The 16,835-nt window shown below is 53.1% G+C and overlaps 1 protein-coding gene across 4 annotated transcripts in view; it reads right to left on the reverse strand.

Annotated features, from left to right (window-relative positions):
• TNXB (tenascin XB) overlaps positions 1–16,835 on the reverse strand; it is a 53,427-nt gene that overhangs the window by 8,515 nt on the left and 28,077 nt on the right. For 3 of the 4 annotated variants that reach the window (XM_032269032.1, XM_032269031.1, XM_032269033.1), the window contains 3 exons: positions 16,484–16,774; positions 15,816–16,121; positions 13,834–14,139 (listed from right to left, as the gene is read on the reverse strand). In XM_032269032.1, the coding sequence (XP_032124923.1) occupies positions 13,834–14,139; positions 15,816–16,121; positions 16,484–16,774 (903 nt within the window). Of the gene's footprint in view, positions 1–335; positions 654–759; positions 1,075–1,484; positions 1,794–2,058; positions 2,335–3,878; positions 4,188–5,824; positions 6,131–13,806; positions 14,140–15,815; positions 16,122–16,483; positions 16,775–16,835 lie in introns of all 4 variants that reach the window. The other variant, XM_032269034.1, reaches the window with a different exon arrangement.

Below are 16,835 nucleotides of genomic sequence, written 5' to 3' on the forward strand. Positions count from 1 at the left end.
CTGTGACTGGGGGTCCTGAGGTTGGCTCAGAGAGGCCCATTCTTGGGACTGGGGGGTCCTGCTTAGCAGACAGCTAACACACATGACAAGTTCCAGGGTCAGCTTGGGGGACCTGGGACAGCCACCAGCACAGCAAAGCTCCCAACGGCCCCTCCCTGCTCAGGAGGAGCCAGGGGTCAACCTCACAGGAAGGCCCAAGGGGAGGCCCAGCCCCAGCCACAAGCAGGTCTGAGGTACTGAGCAGACCCCGCCACCATTCCCCACCAGTCATCACCAAAGAGCAGGAGGGTGACCCTCCAACGGCTCCCACCCTGGGGCTCCCACCGTCCACTCACCTGTCACCCCGATGACAGACACGGGGCCCATGCGCTGGCCATCATGGAAGCCGTACAGGTTCATCTTGTACTTGTGGTCTGGCTCCAGGCCCGAGATGGTGACCTGGTCCTCATGCCCTGGCACCCGCACCGCCTTGGGCTGCCCATCCCCGTTCCTGTACTGGACCAGGAAGTGGTCAAACTGGCCCTCGGGGACCATCCAGGACAGGCTGAGAGAGTCGGGGGTGGCATCTGTCACGGTCAGCTCCCCCAGGCGAGGCTTGATGGGAGGCTCAGAGGTTGCGGTGGGAGGTTCTGAAGGCTCCTCCTCCTCCGGGACTGGACAGAGACGTGGAAAGAGAGAACTGAGAGATGGGCAGGGTATCCACGGACACTCTGCTCTCCTCTGCACTCTCCCAGCCATCTGAAAGGAGGTACTTCTCACCTGTCAGGGCCTCGACCTGGACAGGACCCATATGCTTTCCATCATGGAAACCATACAGGGTCACCAGGTATCTGTGGTCGGATTCCAGGCCAGAGAGGGTGATGTCATTTCGGTCGCCTCCTGTACGGACCATTTGGAGTTGCCCATCTCTGTCTGTGTACTGGACTTCAAAGGAGTCAAATTCTCCCTCTGTCACCATCCAGGAGAGATGCAGGGTATGTGGTGTGGCCTCCTCCACGGTCAGCTCCCCGAGGCGGGGCTCAGGTGCTGGAGGGGTGGGGGCTGTGGTGCGAGTTTCTTCCCCATGGGCTGGTTCTGAGAGACAGGTAGAGATGGATGGCTGGTCTGTCGCCACACCCAGACTCTCAGGAGGAGTGAGGGAGGAGAGGGAGTGAGGACAAGCAGTCAGCAATTGAAGGACCAGCTTTTGCTTCACATGGGTGAATTTCAAAAGCATTGTGCTAAGTGCAAGAAACGAAACACAAGAGACTGCATATTGTGATTCCATTACATGGAAAGTCAAAAGGCTGTCCCCATGATGGTCAAAAGCAGGCAGTGGTTGCTGGAGGCTGGGGTTGAGGGAATTGACTTTAAAGAGACACAAGGAAACTTCCTGGATCAATGGAAATGATATAAAATGGGAAGCTCAGAGATCTTATGGCTCAGTCAGACCAGGAGAGCCAGGCGGGAAGGAGGCACAGGTGTTCCAGCTGCCGCACACTCACCGGTTATGGCAACGGCCGAGATGGGACCCACGCGCTTGCCGCTGTGCAGCCCGTAGAGCAGCAGCTTGTACCTGTGAGCAGGGTCCAGGCCTGACACGCTGACCTCCCTGAGGCTGCCCTCCACGGGCACCACCTGGGGCTGCCCGTCCCTGTCCTTGTACTGGACCACAAAGGAGTCAAATTGGCCCTCAGGGACCATCCAGGAGAGGTCCACGGAGTTCTGGGTCACGCTGGTCACCTGCAGCTCCTCCCCCAGACGGGGTTTTGGGGGACGCTTTGTTCCAGTATCGTTCGTAACACTCTGGGCCTCTGAGATGGAGACACGGAATGGGAATGGCTGAGCTGTTTCTGGAAGGCTGGGTGACCTCGAAGGGCAGGATTGAGAGGTCTGCAGACAGGGCTTAGCATGGCTGAGTCCTGCCGGGCTGTGCTAGGGGCTTGTGCAGGGACATGGGGAGCTGCATCTGAGTTGAATGGCTGGGGCCAAATAACGGTAATGGCAGCCACCACAAGTGACCGCCTGCTGCCTGGCCTGAAGGGAGCAGAGCAGGGACCTGCAGGGAATGCCCCTCACCCGTGGTGCCGTCGGCGGTGAGGGGGCCATGGCGCTTCTTGCCCAGAAGGCCATAGAGGAGGAATCTGTACTTGCGTCCAGCGTCCAGAGGGGAGACAGTGACAGAGCGCTCGTGGCCCTCCACGGGCACCACCTGGGGCCCGTCTTTGTCCTTGAACTGGACCACAAAAGAGTCAAACTGGCCCTCAGGGACTGTCCAGGCGAGGCGCAGTGAGTCCAGGGTGGGGTCCGTCACCCACAGCTCCCCGAGGCGGGGTGGGGCCCCTGGGCTGGCAACTGATGAAGAGGAAAGGTTCTTGTGTTTATTTTTTCCAAAATGACTCCTTGACTACCTCCCTCTGGGACTGGAAAAACCCAGAACTGCCCAAATGCCTAGTGCTTCCCCAAAATATTTCCATCACCTCCCATTCTCACCACCATCTCCATGTGGCCCACGCCTCTCTCCCCCTGCCCAAGTGAAAAGGGTCACCCATCCTGAGTCACCTCTGGGAAAGGAGATTCCCTAGCTCCCTGACTCGTCTTACTCCCCTTTCTGTCCAGCCTCTTCCCACCTGTCAGGGACTGCTTCCCCAGCAGGGTGCAGCTTCTTACAGACTTGCCCTCTAGCTCCTCTTACCCAGGAGCCCACACTTCGTGATTTGGCCAGCCTCTGAGGAAACCCAAGAGGCACAGAATCCCTGATGGGGGCAGACAGCAAGTGGGGGGTAGGGCAGGACATGGGAAGGTCTCACTCCTTCTCTGTTCCGTTTCTCATTCTGCACCAGCTGGCCCGGGAGAACTAAGGCTCCCACAGGGCCTGTGAAGGAGCGTGGGCTGCTTGTGAGAATGAGGAGGGGATGAAGCTGGGGAGTTCAGGCAGGGAAGGGATCTGGTGTCTGCCTGAGGACCCATCCCAGGCCTTGAGAAGGAGCTGGCCTGCTGCCTTTCTGGACGGTGAGGACGCTGACGGCATTGTTATTGCGAGTTTTCTGGCAACAGGGAGCCCCCAGGGGCAGGGGAGGGCCTGGACTGAACCCTCGGAAAGGGGCACGGCTGGGCTGGGCTCCTCTGGTTCCCAATTTCTGAGGCTCCAAGAGGAGGGCAGAGAAGGAAGGGCAGCCTCTGCAGGAGGCACATATGGGCCCAGACAGGCCTGAGCTAGGAGGGTGAGAACCTGGGTGAGAGTCACAGGGGAGACCAAAGACTCTCAGGAGGTGATGGACTTGCAAGGCAGGAAGGGCTCCTGCTCCCCCTGCCCCCTCTCCCAGCACCCCCAGGCTCCCACATCCACCCTGAAGGAAGAGGCCTGGAGGGGCTTCCCTCATCCAATAGAATTATAAGAGATGCAGAGTCAGCAGGGGACAACAGGCCAGGAACTGGCCCCGCTCTCCTGGGTCCTCATCTGCTTTGTGGCTTTTCTTTTCTTTTTTTTGGTCTTTTTTGAAAGGGAGTCTCACTCTATCACCCGAGCTGGGGTGCAGTGACTCGATCTTGGCTCACTGCAGCCTCCATCTCCCGGGTTCAATCGATTCTTGTTACTCAGACTCCCAAGTAGCTGGAATTACTGGCGCCCGTCACCACGCCCAGTTAATTTTTATCTTTTTAGTAGAGACAGGGTTTCGCCATGTTGGCCAGGCTGGTCTCGAACTCCTGACCTCAAGTGATCCGCCTGCTTCAGCCTCCCAAAGTGCTGGGATTACAGGCATGAGTCATTGTGCTTGCCCCATGTGGCTTTTCAAATGAGACAGAGCAGGTGGACAAAGGGAAGACTCGGCTGGGGGAGGACAGAGAAGGGTGGGAAAGCTGTGGCTCAGGCTCAGCTGCATGGGGGCCCCTCTCACCCGTCTTTGCCTCCACAGAGACTGGGCTGCGTCGTTTCCCATCCTGGATCCCAAAGAGCAGGAACTTGTACTTTCGGGAGGGTTCCAGGCCAGGGATGGTGACCTCCCGCTGGTCTGCAGCCACAGGCACCACCTGGGGCTGCCCATCCCTGTCCTTGTACTGAACAACAAAGGAGTCGAATTCACCCTCAGGGACCGTCCACGAGAGGCCCACGGAGTTGGGGGTCACATCCGTCACTGTCAGCTCCCCTAGGCGTGGCTCCAGGGGAGGACTGGAGACCTCTGTGGCTGGGGCTGGTGGGAGGGGAGCTGGGATTTGGGAAGACAAAGAACATGGCTGAGATCTCTGAGTGGAGAACCCTGGGCTTCCAGGGCCTCAAGGGGGCTGTGAGCTGAGATGGGGATAGTCACACCTTTATTTCCAGGCCTCTAACTGAAATGCAGCATTTCCTTCAAAAACTAATATAGAAAACCAACCAGAGTAGAATTATTGTGACTTTGTCACCAACAGAAACCAGGGATTTTTTTTTTTATTTTGAGATGGAGTCTTGCTTTGTCACCTAGGCTGGAGTACAGTGGCACGATCTCAGCTTACTGCAACCTCCGCCTCCCAGGTTTGAGTGATTCTCCTGCCTCAGCCTCCTGAGTAGCTGGGACTACAGGCACATGCCACCATGCCCAGCTAATTTTGTTGTTGTTGTTGTTGTATTTTTAGTAGAGACGGGGTTTCACCGTGTTAGCCAAGATAGTCTTGATCTCCTGACCTCGTGATTCGCCTGCCTCAGCCTCCCAAAGTGCTGGGATTATTACAGGTGTGAGCCACCACGCCCAGCCTCAGATGTTTTCACATCACCTTAGAGTTACTGCAGAAACTTTAAAATAACTTTTATATCCATCCCTCCTTCTAAATATCGTAGTTTAGTAAACAAGCCAACAAGTCTTGTTATTTAATGAACTAATTAATAAGCCCAAGTATTACTAAACCACAAATTTGCATTTTTAAGTAATATTTTGGGCTGGGTGCAGTGGCTCATGCCTGTAATCCCAACACTTTGGGAGGCCAAGGTGAGTGGATCACCTGAGGTCAGAAGTTCAGGACCAGCCTGGCCAACATGGTGCAAGCCTGTCTCTACTAAAAATACAAAAAATTAGCCTGGTATGGTGGCAGGTGCTTGTAATCCCAGCTACTCGGGAGGCCAAGGCAGGAGAATCGCTAGAACCCGGGAGGCAGAGGTCAAGGTGAGCTGAGATTGTGGCATTGCACTCCAGCCTGGGTGACAAGAGGGAAATTTCTTCTCAAAAAAAATTTTTTTGATAACTGTCTATTTGGTTTTCTTTATAATCCTATACATTTTATTTTATAGATTTTAAAACACTGCCTTGAGAGGAGGGCTAGGGGTTTCACCAGATGTCACAGCACAAAAGTTATGGAGAATCTGTGCCCAGGAAGCCATGAGGGGCAGGAAGGGGCCAGAAGCAAGAGCCAGGGTGGCTTCCTGGAGAGATGAAAACTCGCATGGGCCAGGACGGAATGCACTTTACCTCAACAAAAAAGGACAGAAGCGGGAAGTGGCAGCTGTGTCCAAGTCACAGCAGGGTTGTAAAGAGAAGGGGTAGAAACGGATGTGGACAGTTGGAGCGGGGGAGAGAAAGTCTGTGGCTGAATTTAGGCCAAATGGAAAGAAGACATTCTCCTAGGCAGCGGGCAGAGTGGAGATGGGGAAGGAGCTGGAGGGCTGAGAAGGCTGCAGGCCTGGGAGGAGTAAAGGAGTCAGGGAACAGGTAGACTGGCAGGGTGACCAAGGCAGGGTGACCAAGGCAGGGCCCGAGGAGATCTAGCCCCTCAGTGAGGGAGCGGCGGTGCCAAGGTAGTGTTGGGAGAAGTGCCATAGGTTGGGGAAGCTCTGGGTAACCAGAGACGGGGACTACCTCCTCCCGTCACTCACCTGTCACGATGACCACAGACAGGGGGCCTACGCGTTGCCCATCATGTAGTCCATAAAAGTTCATCTTGTATTTTCTCTCAGGCTCCAGGTTATAGACTGTGACCTCCCGCTGCTCTGCAGCCACGGGTACCACCTGGGGCTGCCCGTCCCTGTCCTTGTACTGGACCATGAAGGAGTCAAACTGGCCCTCAGGGACCGTCCAGGAGAGGCCCACGGAGTTGGGGGTCACCTCTGTCGCTGTGAGCTCCCCTAGACGTGGCTCCAGTGGGAACTCGGTGGCTGCAGGGGTCTCTTCTTGTTGTGGGGCTGGAACAGAGATAGTAGGGGGCTGTTAATAAAGAAACCCCCTTTTTGGCTGGGATCAGTGGCTCACACCTGTAATCCCATCACTTTGGGAGGCTGAGGCGGGCAGACCACAAGGTCAGGAGTTTGACATCAGCCTGGCCAACAGGGTGAAACCCCGTCTCTACTAAAAATACAAAAAAATTAGCCGGACATGGTGGCGTGGTGGTGTGCGCCGGTAGTCCCAGCTATTCAGGAGGCTGAGGCAAAAGAATCACTTGAACCCAGGAAGCAGAGGTTGCAGTGAGCCAAGATCGTGCCACTGCAGTCTGGCTTGCCAGCTTGGGTGTGACAAAGTGAACTGTCTCAAAAAAAAAAAAAAAGAACCCCCCCTTTTCCCTTTTCTTATAGTAGTGATGTCTAGTTATTTATTTATTTTTTTGAGATGGAGTCTCACTCTGTCACCCAGAGCAGTGGGCAACCTTGGCTCACTGCAGACTCTGCCTCCAGGATTCAAGTGATCCTCCTGCCTCAGCCTCCCAAGTAGCTGGGACTATAGGCGTGCACCACCATGCCTAGCTAATTTTATATATATATATATATAAAAATAGGTATATATATATATACTTTTTTTTTTTTTTTAATGGAGACAGGATCTTGCCATGTTGGCCAGGCTGGTCTCAAACTCCCGACCTCAGGTGATCCACCTGCCTCAGCTTCCCAAAGTGCCGGGATTACAGGGGTGAGCCACCTCACCCGTCAATGTTGGTTGCGTTTGTGGAACCCACAAGATGGTTTTGATGTAAAAGGGCATTGATCTGACTATCTGTCTGGTCAACAATCTTTCACTAGGTCCCTGCCCAGTGTCTGAGGCTGCACTTGTTGGGGGAGAAGAGAGTCAGCCGTCACTGAGACCCTGGGAAAGTGCTGACGTTCCATCTATATGCAATGACTCCAGACTTATGCCCTCTGTCCAGACCTTTCCTGAACCCCAGGCTAGTGTTCGTGCAACATCTTCCTTGGAGGCCTACTTTGGTGTCAAACTCAACAAGTACAAAACTGAGCCTCTGAGCTTCCCAACACCTGCTCCTGCCACAGCCTCCCCACCTCAATAAGGTTACAACGTCATTCTTCCAGCTGCTCAGATCAAAACCTACAGTCATCCCTGAGTCCTCTCTTATACTCCATATCCACCCTGTGGTTAAGTCCTGCTGTTACTACCTTCCGAGTCTGACCCCTCCTCACCACCTCCAAGCACCACCGGCTCCTAAGGTCATCTCCTTCTGCCCTCACCCCCCTTCGGTCTGTTGGGTCTGCAGCCAGAAGGATCCTGTTAACACATTAGCCAGAGCCAGTTCCCGCAGTGGCTTCTATCTCACTCAGGGTGAAAGCCAAGTCCTGCAGTGGCCTCTAAGGTCCCATATTAATCTCTTACATCATCCCCTATTGCCTGCCCTCCTCCAACTCCACCCCAAAACACACTGCTTTCCTCACTGTCTGCAGACATCTGGGGGCGCTTCCCGCCTGCCAGTCTCTGCATTTGCTCTTCCTTCTGTCTGGGACACTCTTTCCCCGAAGACCTGGGTGGCTGTCCTCTCACCTCCTTCTGGGCTTTCCTTAGACACTGCCCTCGCAGCGAGGCCCTCGCCAACCCCCTGCTAGGCTCTGCTTTTCTCCACCACTCATCACTGTCACATACGGTGCCACTGACATTTCTGTGCAATGTGTTGCCTGTCCTCCTCCACTAGAATGTGAGCTCCGCAGGCAGGAGCTTTGCTTTATTCACTGCTGTGTCCCAGTGCCTGGCACACAGTATGTGCTCCATAAACGTCTGTGAAATCATGAGTAGTCTGCAGGTCTGGGCTCAGGACCTGCTGATCCCCACCACTCCCGCATGAACTGTCCGGGAGGGAAGCACCTGTTAGTGAGCCAACTAGAAGGTGGTCCCAAGGGGCAAATGGTAGAGAAGGTGGTTGGATGGGTGGGGCTCCTAAGAGCTTGTTTCTCTGGGTTCCTCAGGAGGGCAAGACAATGTTCCAGGCAAGTGACATCTGCTTAAAACGGGCTGGTGACCAGGCCTCAGGCAGACAGAAATGAGTCACAGTGGGGAGGGTGGGGAGGGCAGGTGTGGAGGCAGCCAAGGGGTGGGAGGGTGGGAGGGAGCAGAGTGATCCCCGTGTATTGAACATCTGCTATGCACAGGTGCCAGGCCAGGCATTTTCTCTCATTTCATTCTTCTTCTTTTTTTTTTTTTTTTTTTTTGAGACGGAGTTTCGCTCTTGTTCCGCAGGCTGGAGTGCAATGGCGCGATCTCGACTCACGGCAACCTCCGCCTCCTGGGTCCAGGCAATTCTCCTGCCTCAGCCTCCTGAGTAGCTGGGATTACAGGCATGCGCCACCATGCCCAGCTAATTTTTGTATTTTTAGTAGAGACGGGGTTTCACCCTGTTGACCAGGATGGTCTCAATCTCTTGACCTCATGATCCACCGGCCTCGGCCTCCCAAAGTGCTGGGATTACAGGCATGAGCCACCGCGCCTGGCCATTTCATTCATCTTCTAACCTTAGTTGTTCCCATAGCATCCATCCCCTGCTCCTTTTTGCCCTCTCTGCACTTCTTTTTTTCTTTTTGATATCTCGCCCTGTGGCCCAGGCTGAAGTGCAATGGTGTCATCTTGGCTCATTGCAACCTCCGCCTCCTAGGTTCAAACGATTCTCCTCTCTCAGCCTCCCAAGTAGCTGGGATTATAGGCACCTGCCACCACACCCAGCTATTTTTTGTATTTTTAGTAGAGATGGGGTTTCACCGTATTGGCCAGGCTGGTCTCAAACTCCTGAACTCGTGATCCTTCCGTCTCGGCCTCCCAAAGTGATGGGATTACAGGAGTGAGCCACCGCGCCCAGCCGCCCTCTCTACACTTCTTTCCATAAGGGAATGAAACTGTCCTTCGCCATCAAGCTTTATTGCTGGTGGTTTGGCTTAACTGGAAAGGTGCGATTATAACGATTCATGACTCTGGCAGTCCCCATGCTACACGTGGTACAGTCTTTTTCCAATTTCAAAATGTGTCTAATGAGCTCCATGCACCTCTCCTGCTGACAACTGCACTGTGTGCGCTGCCAGGCACAGCCCCAGCCTGGCGGGCTCCAGCTGCTTCATCACCTTGCTGCTCTGATAATGCGCACTGATGCCCATTTCTTTCCTAAAGGGCCTCATCTATTTTATCCATGATGTATAAAGTACATGTTTCAAAATATCCAGCATTAGAATGTGGATATACAGGGATTCCCCAGTGGGATGGTCTGAGGGAAAAATGAATGAGCTGAGAAGATGCCAGACATGTTACATCACCACATCTAACCGTGACACTGAACTGAGTGGCATTTACTCCCTCCTGAATATGAGGAAGCTGAGGTTCCCGGACGGGAGGTAAGTTTTTTAAGATCACACAGCTGGCTGGGTGAGGTGGCTCATGCCTGTAATCCCAGCACTTTGGGAGGCCGAGGCAAGTGGATCACCTGAGGTTGGAAGTTCGAGACCAGCCTGGCCACCATGGTGAAACCCCATCTCTACTAAAAACACAAAAATTAGGCCAGGTGTGGCGGCTCATGCCTGTAATCCCAGCACTTTGGGACGCTGAGGTGGGCAGATCATGTGAGGTCAGAAACTCAAGACCAGCCTGGCCAAGATGGCAAAACCCAGTCTCCATTAAAAATACAAAAATTAGCTAGGCATGATGGCAGGTGCTTGTAATCCCAGCTACTCGGGAGGCTGAGGCAGAGAATTGCTTGAACCCGGGAGGTGGAGGTTGTAGTGAGCCGAGATCATGCCACTGCACTTCAGCTTGGGTGACAGAGCAAGACTCCAACTCAAAAAAAAAAAAAAACAAACCAAAACACAACAAACACACACACAAAAAAATTAGTTGGGTGTGGTGGCAGGTGCCTGTAATCCCAGCTACTTGGGGTGGGGGCTGAGGCAGGGCAACTGCTTGAACCTGGGAGGCAGATTTTGCTGTGAGCCGAGATCACACCACTGCACTCCAGCCTGGGTGACAAAGCAAGACTCCGTCTCAACAAAAAGAAAACAAAAAAAAAAGCACACACCGCCGAACATAGGGGGGGAAGCCAGGGAGGAACTGAGTTTGTCAGATTCCCAAACTCCATTTATCTCTACTGCACCGCCTAAGTCGGTGCTTGACAGAGTCCATCCTTCCCCCAGGGACCAGGCACAAGTCCTCACAGAGCCCAATGTGGGTCCCTGGGACAGAGGGGCAGAGGGAGGATCACTCCAGGAGCAGCCCTGGCAGCATGTCTGGGCTTGGCACCAGCCTATACCCTACAACCTCAGGCCTCAAGGAGAGTCACTCAGGGTGGCTTTCCCCTCTCCCTCTTCTCAGTGCTGACTGAGGCAAAGAAAATAGAGAGTGGAAAGTTCTGGAAAAAAAATCAACCACGTCATGATGAAGCTGAGCTTGGTGGAATTAAAGAAACCATGTTCTGGAAAACAATTAAAGAAACCATGTTCTGGAAAACTATCTCTTTCTCTACTTCTACGTTTGCAATCTTGCTCCTTATTGTATAAGTTGTTTTGAGAAAGGTGTGTCTTTGTTTCTGTGAGCAAAGGGAAAAAGAGATTCCCCTCCTGTGACCGGGCGGGTCAGCAGGAGGGTCCCAGAGGCACTGCTGCCCACTCAGCCTCTTGGGCTGAAGCCCTGGAGAGGAGATGCCCAGGCTGGTCCTGCGTGGCAGTGGATGTGGCCCTGTAACCAGGCCTGAGAGAGAGGGTGGAAGGGATGGTCTTCTTTGCTGTTAAATCACTCGCTGGATGAGTATTAAAGGCGTGATGGCTCATACCTATAATCCCAATACTTCGGGAGGCCGAGGTGGTGGGGCACTTGAGGTCAGGAGTTTGAGACCAGCCTGGCTGACACGTGAAACCCCGTCTCTATTAAAAATACAAAAATTAGCCAGGCGTGGTGGTGCGTGCCTGCAATCCCAGCTACTCAGGAGGCTGAGGCAGGAGAATTGCCTGAACCTGGGAGGCAGAGGTTGCAGTGAGCCGAGATCGTACCACTGCATTCCAGCCTGGGTGACAGAGCAAGGCTCAGTCTCAAAAAAAAGAGAAAAAAAAAGAAAGAAAGAAAAAGAAAGCTTGCTTCGAGCTGCATTGATGAAGAGGCCAATGTCTTATGAACATTCTCCCATCCAAGTACTAACCAACCTGACCCTGCTTAGCATCTGAGATCAGAGGAGATGATGGCGCATGTTCAGGGTGGTATGGCTTTAGATTCATGTGCGTTCTGACCAAGTAACTGAACCAGCTAAAGGGGACAAAGCAGACCCCAAAGTAAGAATATTTATAGCAATTCTCACAGCAGACACTGGAAGCATGTTTACTTTTGCCAGGCCCATCCTGGATGCTTTACATCTGTTAACTCACTTAACTCTCACAGTAGCTCTGTGAGGTAGGTGTCATTTTTCGGATAAGGAAACAGGGACGCAGAAAGTTTTAAACTTGGCTGTGCATGGTGACTCACACCTATAATTCCAGCACTTTGGGAGGCCGAGGCAGGCGGATCACCTGAGGTCGGGAGTTCAAGACCAGCCTGACCAACATGGAGAAACTCCATCTCTACTAAAAATACAAAATTAGCTGGGCGTGGTGGTGCATGCCTGTAATCCCAGCTAATCAGGAGGCTGAGGCAGAAGAATTGCTTGAACCCAGAGGTGGAGGTTGCGGTGAGCTGAGATTGCGCCATTGCACTCCAGCATGGGCAAACAAGAGCAAAACTTCAACTCAAAAAAAGAAAGAAAGAAAGAAAGTTTAAAACTTGCAAGAGAGGACACAAGCAGATGGAAAAACATTCCATGCTCATGGTTAGGAAGAATCAATATTGTGAAAATGGCCATACTACCCAAAGTAATTTACAGATTCAATGCTATCCCCATCAAGCTACCTATGACCCTCCTCACAGAACTGGAAAAAACCACCTTAAACTTCATATGGAACCAAAAGAGAGCCTGCATAGCCAAGTCAATTCTAAGCAAAAAGAACAAAGCTGGAGCCATCACACTACTGGACTTCAAACCATACTACAAGGCTACAGTAATCAAAACAGCATGGTACTGGTACCAAAACAGACATAATAGGCCAATGGAACAGAACAGAGGCCTCGGAGGCAACACAACACATCTACAACCGTCTGATCTTTGACAAACCTGACAAAAACAAGCAATGGGGAAAGGATTCCCTGTTTAACATATGGTATTGAGAAAACTGGCTAGCCATGTGCAGAAAGCAGAAACTGGACCCCTTCCTGGCACCTTACACTAAAATTAACTCCAGATGGATTAAGACTTAAACATAAGACCTAACACCATAAAAACCCTAGAAGAAAACCTAGGCAAAACCATTCAGAACATAGGCATAGACAAGGACTTCATGACTAAAACATCAAAAGCATTGGCAACAAATAGACAAATGGAATCTAATTAAACTACAGAGCTTCTGCACAGCAAAAGAAACAATCGTTAGAGTGAATTGGCAACCAACAGAATGGGAAAAAAATTTTGCAATCTACCCATCTGACAAATGGCTAATATCCGGAATCTACAAAGAACTAAAACAGATTTATAAGAAAAAAAAAAAAAAAACCATTCAAAAGTGGGTGAAGGATATGAACAAACACTTTTCAAAAAAAGACATATATGAGGCCAACAAACATGAAAAAATGTTCATCATCACTGGTCATTAGAGAAGTGCAAATCAAAACCACATGGAGAAACCATCTCATGCCAGTTAGAATGGCGATCATTACAAAATCTGGAGACAATAGATGCTGGAGAGGATATAGAGAAACAGGAAGACTTTTACACTGTTGGTAGGAGTGTAAATTAGTTCAACCATTGTGGAAGACAGTGTGGCGATTCCTCAAGAATCTAGAAATAGAAATTCCATTTGACCCAGCAATCCCATTACTGAATATATACCCAAAGGATTATAAATCCTTCTATTATAAAGACACATGCACACGAATGTTCATTGTGGCACTGTTTACAATAGCAAAGACTTGGAACCAACCCAGATGCGCATCGATGATAGACTGGACAAGGAAAATGTGGTACATATACACCATGGAATACTATGCAGCCATAAAAAACGATGAGTTTGTGTCCTTTGTAGCGACATGGATGAACCTAGAAACCATCATTCTCAGCAAACTGACACAAGTACAGAAAATCAAACACCGCATGTTCTCACTCATAGGCGGGTGTTGAACAATGAGAACACATGGACACAGGGAGGGGAGCATCACGCACTGGGGTCTGTGGGGGGGACTAGGAGAAGGACAGCGGGGGGTAGGGAGTTGGGGAGGGATAACATGGGGAGAAATGTGATATAGGTGACAGGGATGGAGGCAGCAAACCACGTTGCCATGTATGTACCTATGCAACAATCCTGCATGTTCTGCACATGTACCCCAGAACCTAAAGTGCAATAAAATATTAAAAAAAAAAAAAACTTGCTCAGGGCTATGAAAGCTGGTGGTGCCCTAGTCCCCAGTGACGTGCACTTTCTAGGTCTTCCCCTGGCAGGTGGCCTGAAGACTCCACTGGAGCAAGGAGAGCAACTGGCTACAGGGAAGCTGGGAGCCAGCAGTGAAAGAGAACCAGAGTAGTCCCCTGCCCCTCACTCACCTGTCACGCCCACGGCGGACACTGGACCCACGCGCCGCCCCTCGTGGAGGCCATACAGGTGCATCTTGTACTTGTGCCCGGGCTCCAGGCCCCCCACGGTGACCTCGCTCTCCTCGCCCCGGACACGCACCGCCTGGGGCCACCCGTCCCTGTCCTTGTACTGCACGGTGAAGGAGTCAAAGCGGCCCTGGGGGACGGTCCAGGAGAGGCTCAGCGAGTCAGGGGAGGCTCCTGTCACTGTCAGCTCCCCCAGGAGTGGCTCCTCAGGGGGTTCCAGGGCCTCTGTGCTGGGTTCTGTGGGGCTGGGAGTCTCGTCCACAACCTCCTGAGGAGCTGAGAGGAGAGACAGAGGCATAAAGGGCTGCTGGCTTTGCTGCTACTGCCAACAGGGGATAGCCACAGAAATGCCCTCACGATGCCCAGAAATGGGCTCGGGGGCTCTGTAGCCTTTGTATTCGACGTTTAGTCACTCACGGATGGAGAGGGCTGAGACAGCCCCTACCTCATCCTTCTCTGGTATGTTCTGTGGGGGGGACGGGTCTCTCTTCATGTCTGAGAAAAAGGAGCTGAGATGGGAAAAGAGGAAGCCTCTGAGGGTTCTTCCAAACCACGTGCACTGACAGCGCTGACCTCAGACAGCCAGGAGGGCAGTGAGGCTCTTCCTACCTGCACCCTCCCCACAGCATTCTGGCTGCCGCACCCCTCATACGAGGATCGGACCACAGAATGTGCTCCTGCTATGGCCTCCCCAGGCAGCCCTGCCCCTCCCTCCCCTTTGACCCCAAGGAATGAATTTCTAAGGCGGGGCTCTGGGTAGGAGTGGGAGAAAAATTCTGGGGTGAGTAGGATCCAGGGAGGGCTGTGCCCTTCCCCGGCTGGCTCTGGAATCATAGCCCTGTGGGCGCCTGCCCGCCCCCTGCAGTTAGGTCTCTGCCAAGGCTCCATGGAGTGGGGAGACTGTGGCACAAGGGAAGCCAGCCCTTCAGTGACCCACTCCCTTGTACACGGGGGACTAATTTGGGATAGACTGAGGAAAGAACCGGCATGAATGACAACCCAGGGGAAGGGAGGGAGGTGGGGAGCAAAAAAGATTACGGGAAGTGAGAGAGTCAGGGAGAAATTGCAGCTCACTCTGAAAAGGTTTTGCTGCTCCTTGCGCTATTCTAAGTGTTATTGTATATTAACTCATGTAATTGCAACAGCTCTGTGTGGTGGTAACCATTATCATCCCCAGCTGACAGAAGGGAAAGCTGAGGCACAGAGGGGTTAAGCAACTTGCACAAGGTCCATAGGAAGTAAGTTGCAAGGCTGGTAGTGAGACTCAGGCATTGGCTCCGGAGTCTCTGCTCCTAACCACTATCCACGCTATCTCTCATCAAAGAATGCACAGGCCATGGGAATGGCACCGCACAGGGAAAGGCTGGGCACATCGAGGAACAGGCTGGGGTGCTGAGCTCAATGCAATCCCTTTGCCCTGTTCCAAGCGGGCTGGGAGTCAAGGAGTCGGGAGCTGGGAGGGGTCCTCTTCATGCTGCAAAAAGGCTGAAGAAACGTGGTGCTCTTGTCACTTGGATCTGCCACCTCTGAACACAGCAGAAATAGCAGGAGCGTGTGGGGAGCAGGTAACAGAAGCTCAGAAGTGACCATTGCCCAAACCAGCCAGTGAAGGAGCCCGGTAAAAACTGTGGGGTGAGAACACAGTGACTAAATGGGGAGGACATCTGTGGGGAGACAGCCCTGGGTGGAGGGAGGAGTCCCGGGCTTCGAATGGTGAAATAGGACCTGCCCTTGGAGATGAAGAGTAAGGCTGAGAAAGATGAGGAGCTGGAGGCTGGATGAGGGGACCTGGCATGCAGAGGACAGGAGGGCAGTGGAGGAGGACGTGGGTGGGGGCTTTGGCAAAATGAGCTGAGAAGGTGAAGGTGGAGGGAGGCTGGAAGGAGCCCCAGCCAAGTCCTGCTCGCAGGATGGGGCTAGCAGGCAAGGGAGGCCTGGCAGCCATGACTCACCAGTCTTGGCCACCACAGACTCGGGCCCCACACGCTGCCTGCCACGAAGCCCGTAGAGGTTCATCTTATATTTCCGGTCGGGATCCAGGCCGGGCACGGTAACCTCGTTCTCATCCCCCGCAACAGGCACTGCCTGGGGCTGCCCCTGTGCATCCTTGTACTGGACCATGAACGAGTCAAAGGGGCCCTGGGCCACCGTCCATGAGAGGCGCAAGGAGTCTGGGGTCACGCCGGTCACCGTCAGTTCCCCCAGGACGGGCTGTTCCAGGGACTCAGGGTTGGGGGGCTCCTCTTTCCTCTCTGGAGCTGTAAACAAGATCCAGCCAGGTGCTGAACTGGCAGCCTGGGACTGGGACTTGGGGTTTGGATGAGATGTCACACCTACAGGGGGTCGGGGGGAGTCACTACTCCATTAATTTGAATGCTAAACTCCTGGGCAGCCTGACACAGCCAGGGTATGACACACCTTCTGGGCCTTGGGGAGCTGCTGCTTGGGATGGAAGGGGCCCAGCAGTGCGGGGGAGTCTGGCTGCCCCTCAGCCCAGGAGCGGGGCCAGGATGCTGGAGTCAGCTGTCTTGCTGGGGGACTCCAGCTAGTTTCAGGCTAAAGGCAAGTATGCAGAGGGCTGAGAGGGGATCACGTGGGGGCTGCGGTGGCCGCTACTCACCAGTGGTTCCATCGGCTGTGAGAGGCCCATACCGCTTCTTGTTTGCGATCCCAAACAGAGTGAATCTGTACTTGTGGTCAGGGTCCAGTAAAGAGACAACAACTGAACGCTCGGGCCCTTCCACAGGTATGACTTGGGGCCGTCCATCCCTGTCCCTGTACTGGACCATGAAGGTGTCGAACTGGCCCTCAGGGACAGTCCAGGAGAGATGCAGTGAGTCTGGGGTGGGGTCTGTCACCCACAGGTTTCCCAGGCGGGGTGGAGTCCCTGGACTTGAGTCAGTCTGAGGCACTAGGAAGAGCGGGTAGAGAGAAGGGAAGGACTCAGGTCAAAGGAGAATGGGGAAGCCAAG

The sequence above is a fragment of the Sapajus apella genome, unplaced genomic scaffold, assembly GCF_009761245.1.
Source record: "Sapajus apella isolate SASKATOON/1434 unplaced genomic scaffold, GSC_monkey_1.0 scaffold188, whole genome shotgun sequence".
Classification (NCBI taxonomy): domain Eukaryota; kingdom Metazoa; phylum Chordata; class Mammalia; order Primates; family Cebidae; genus Sapajus; species Sapajus apella.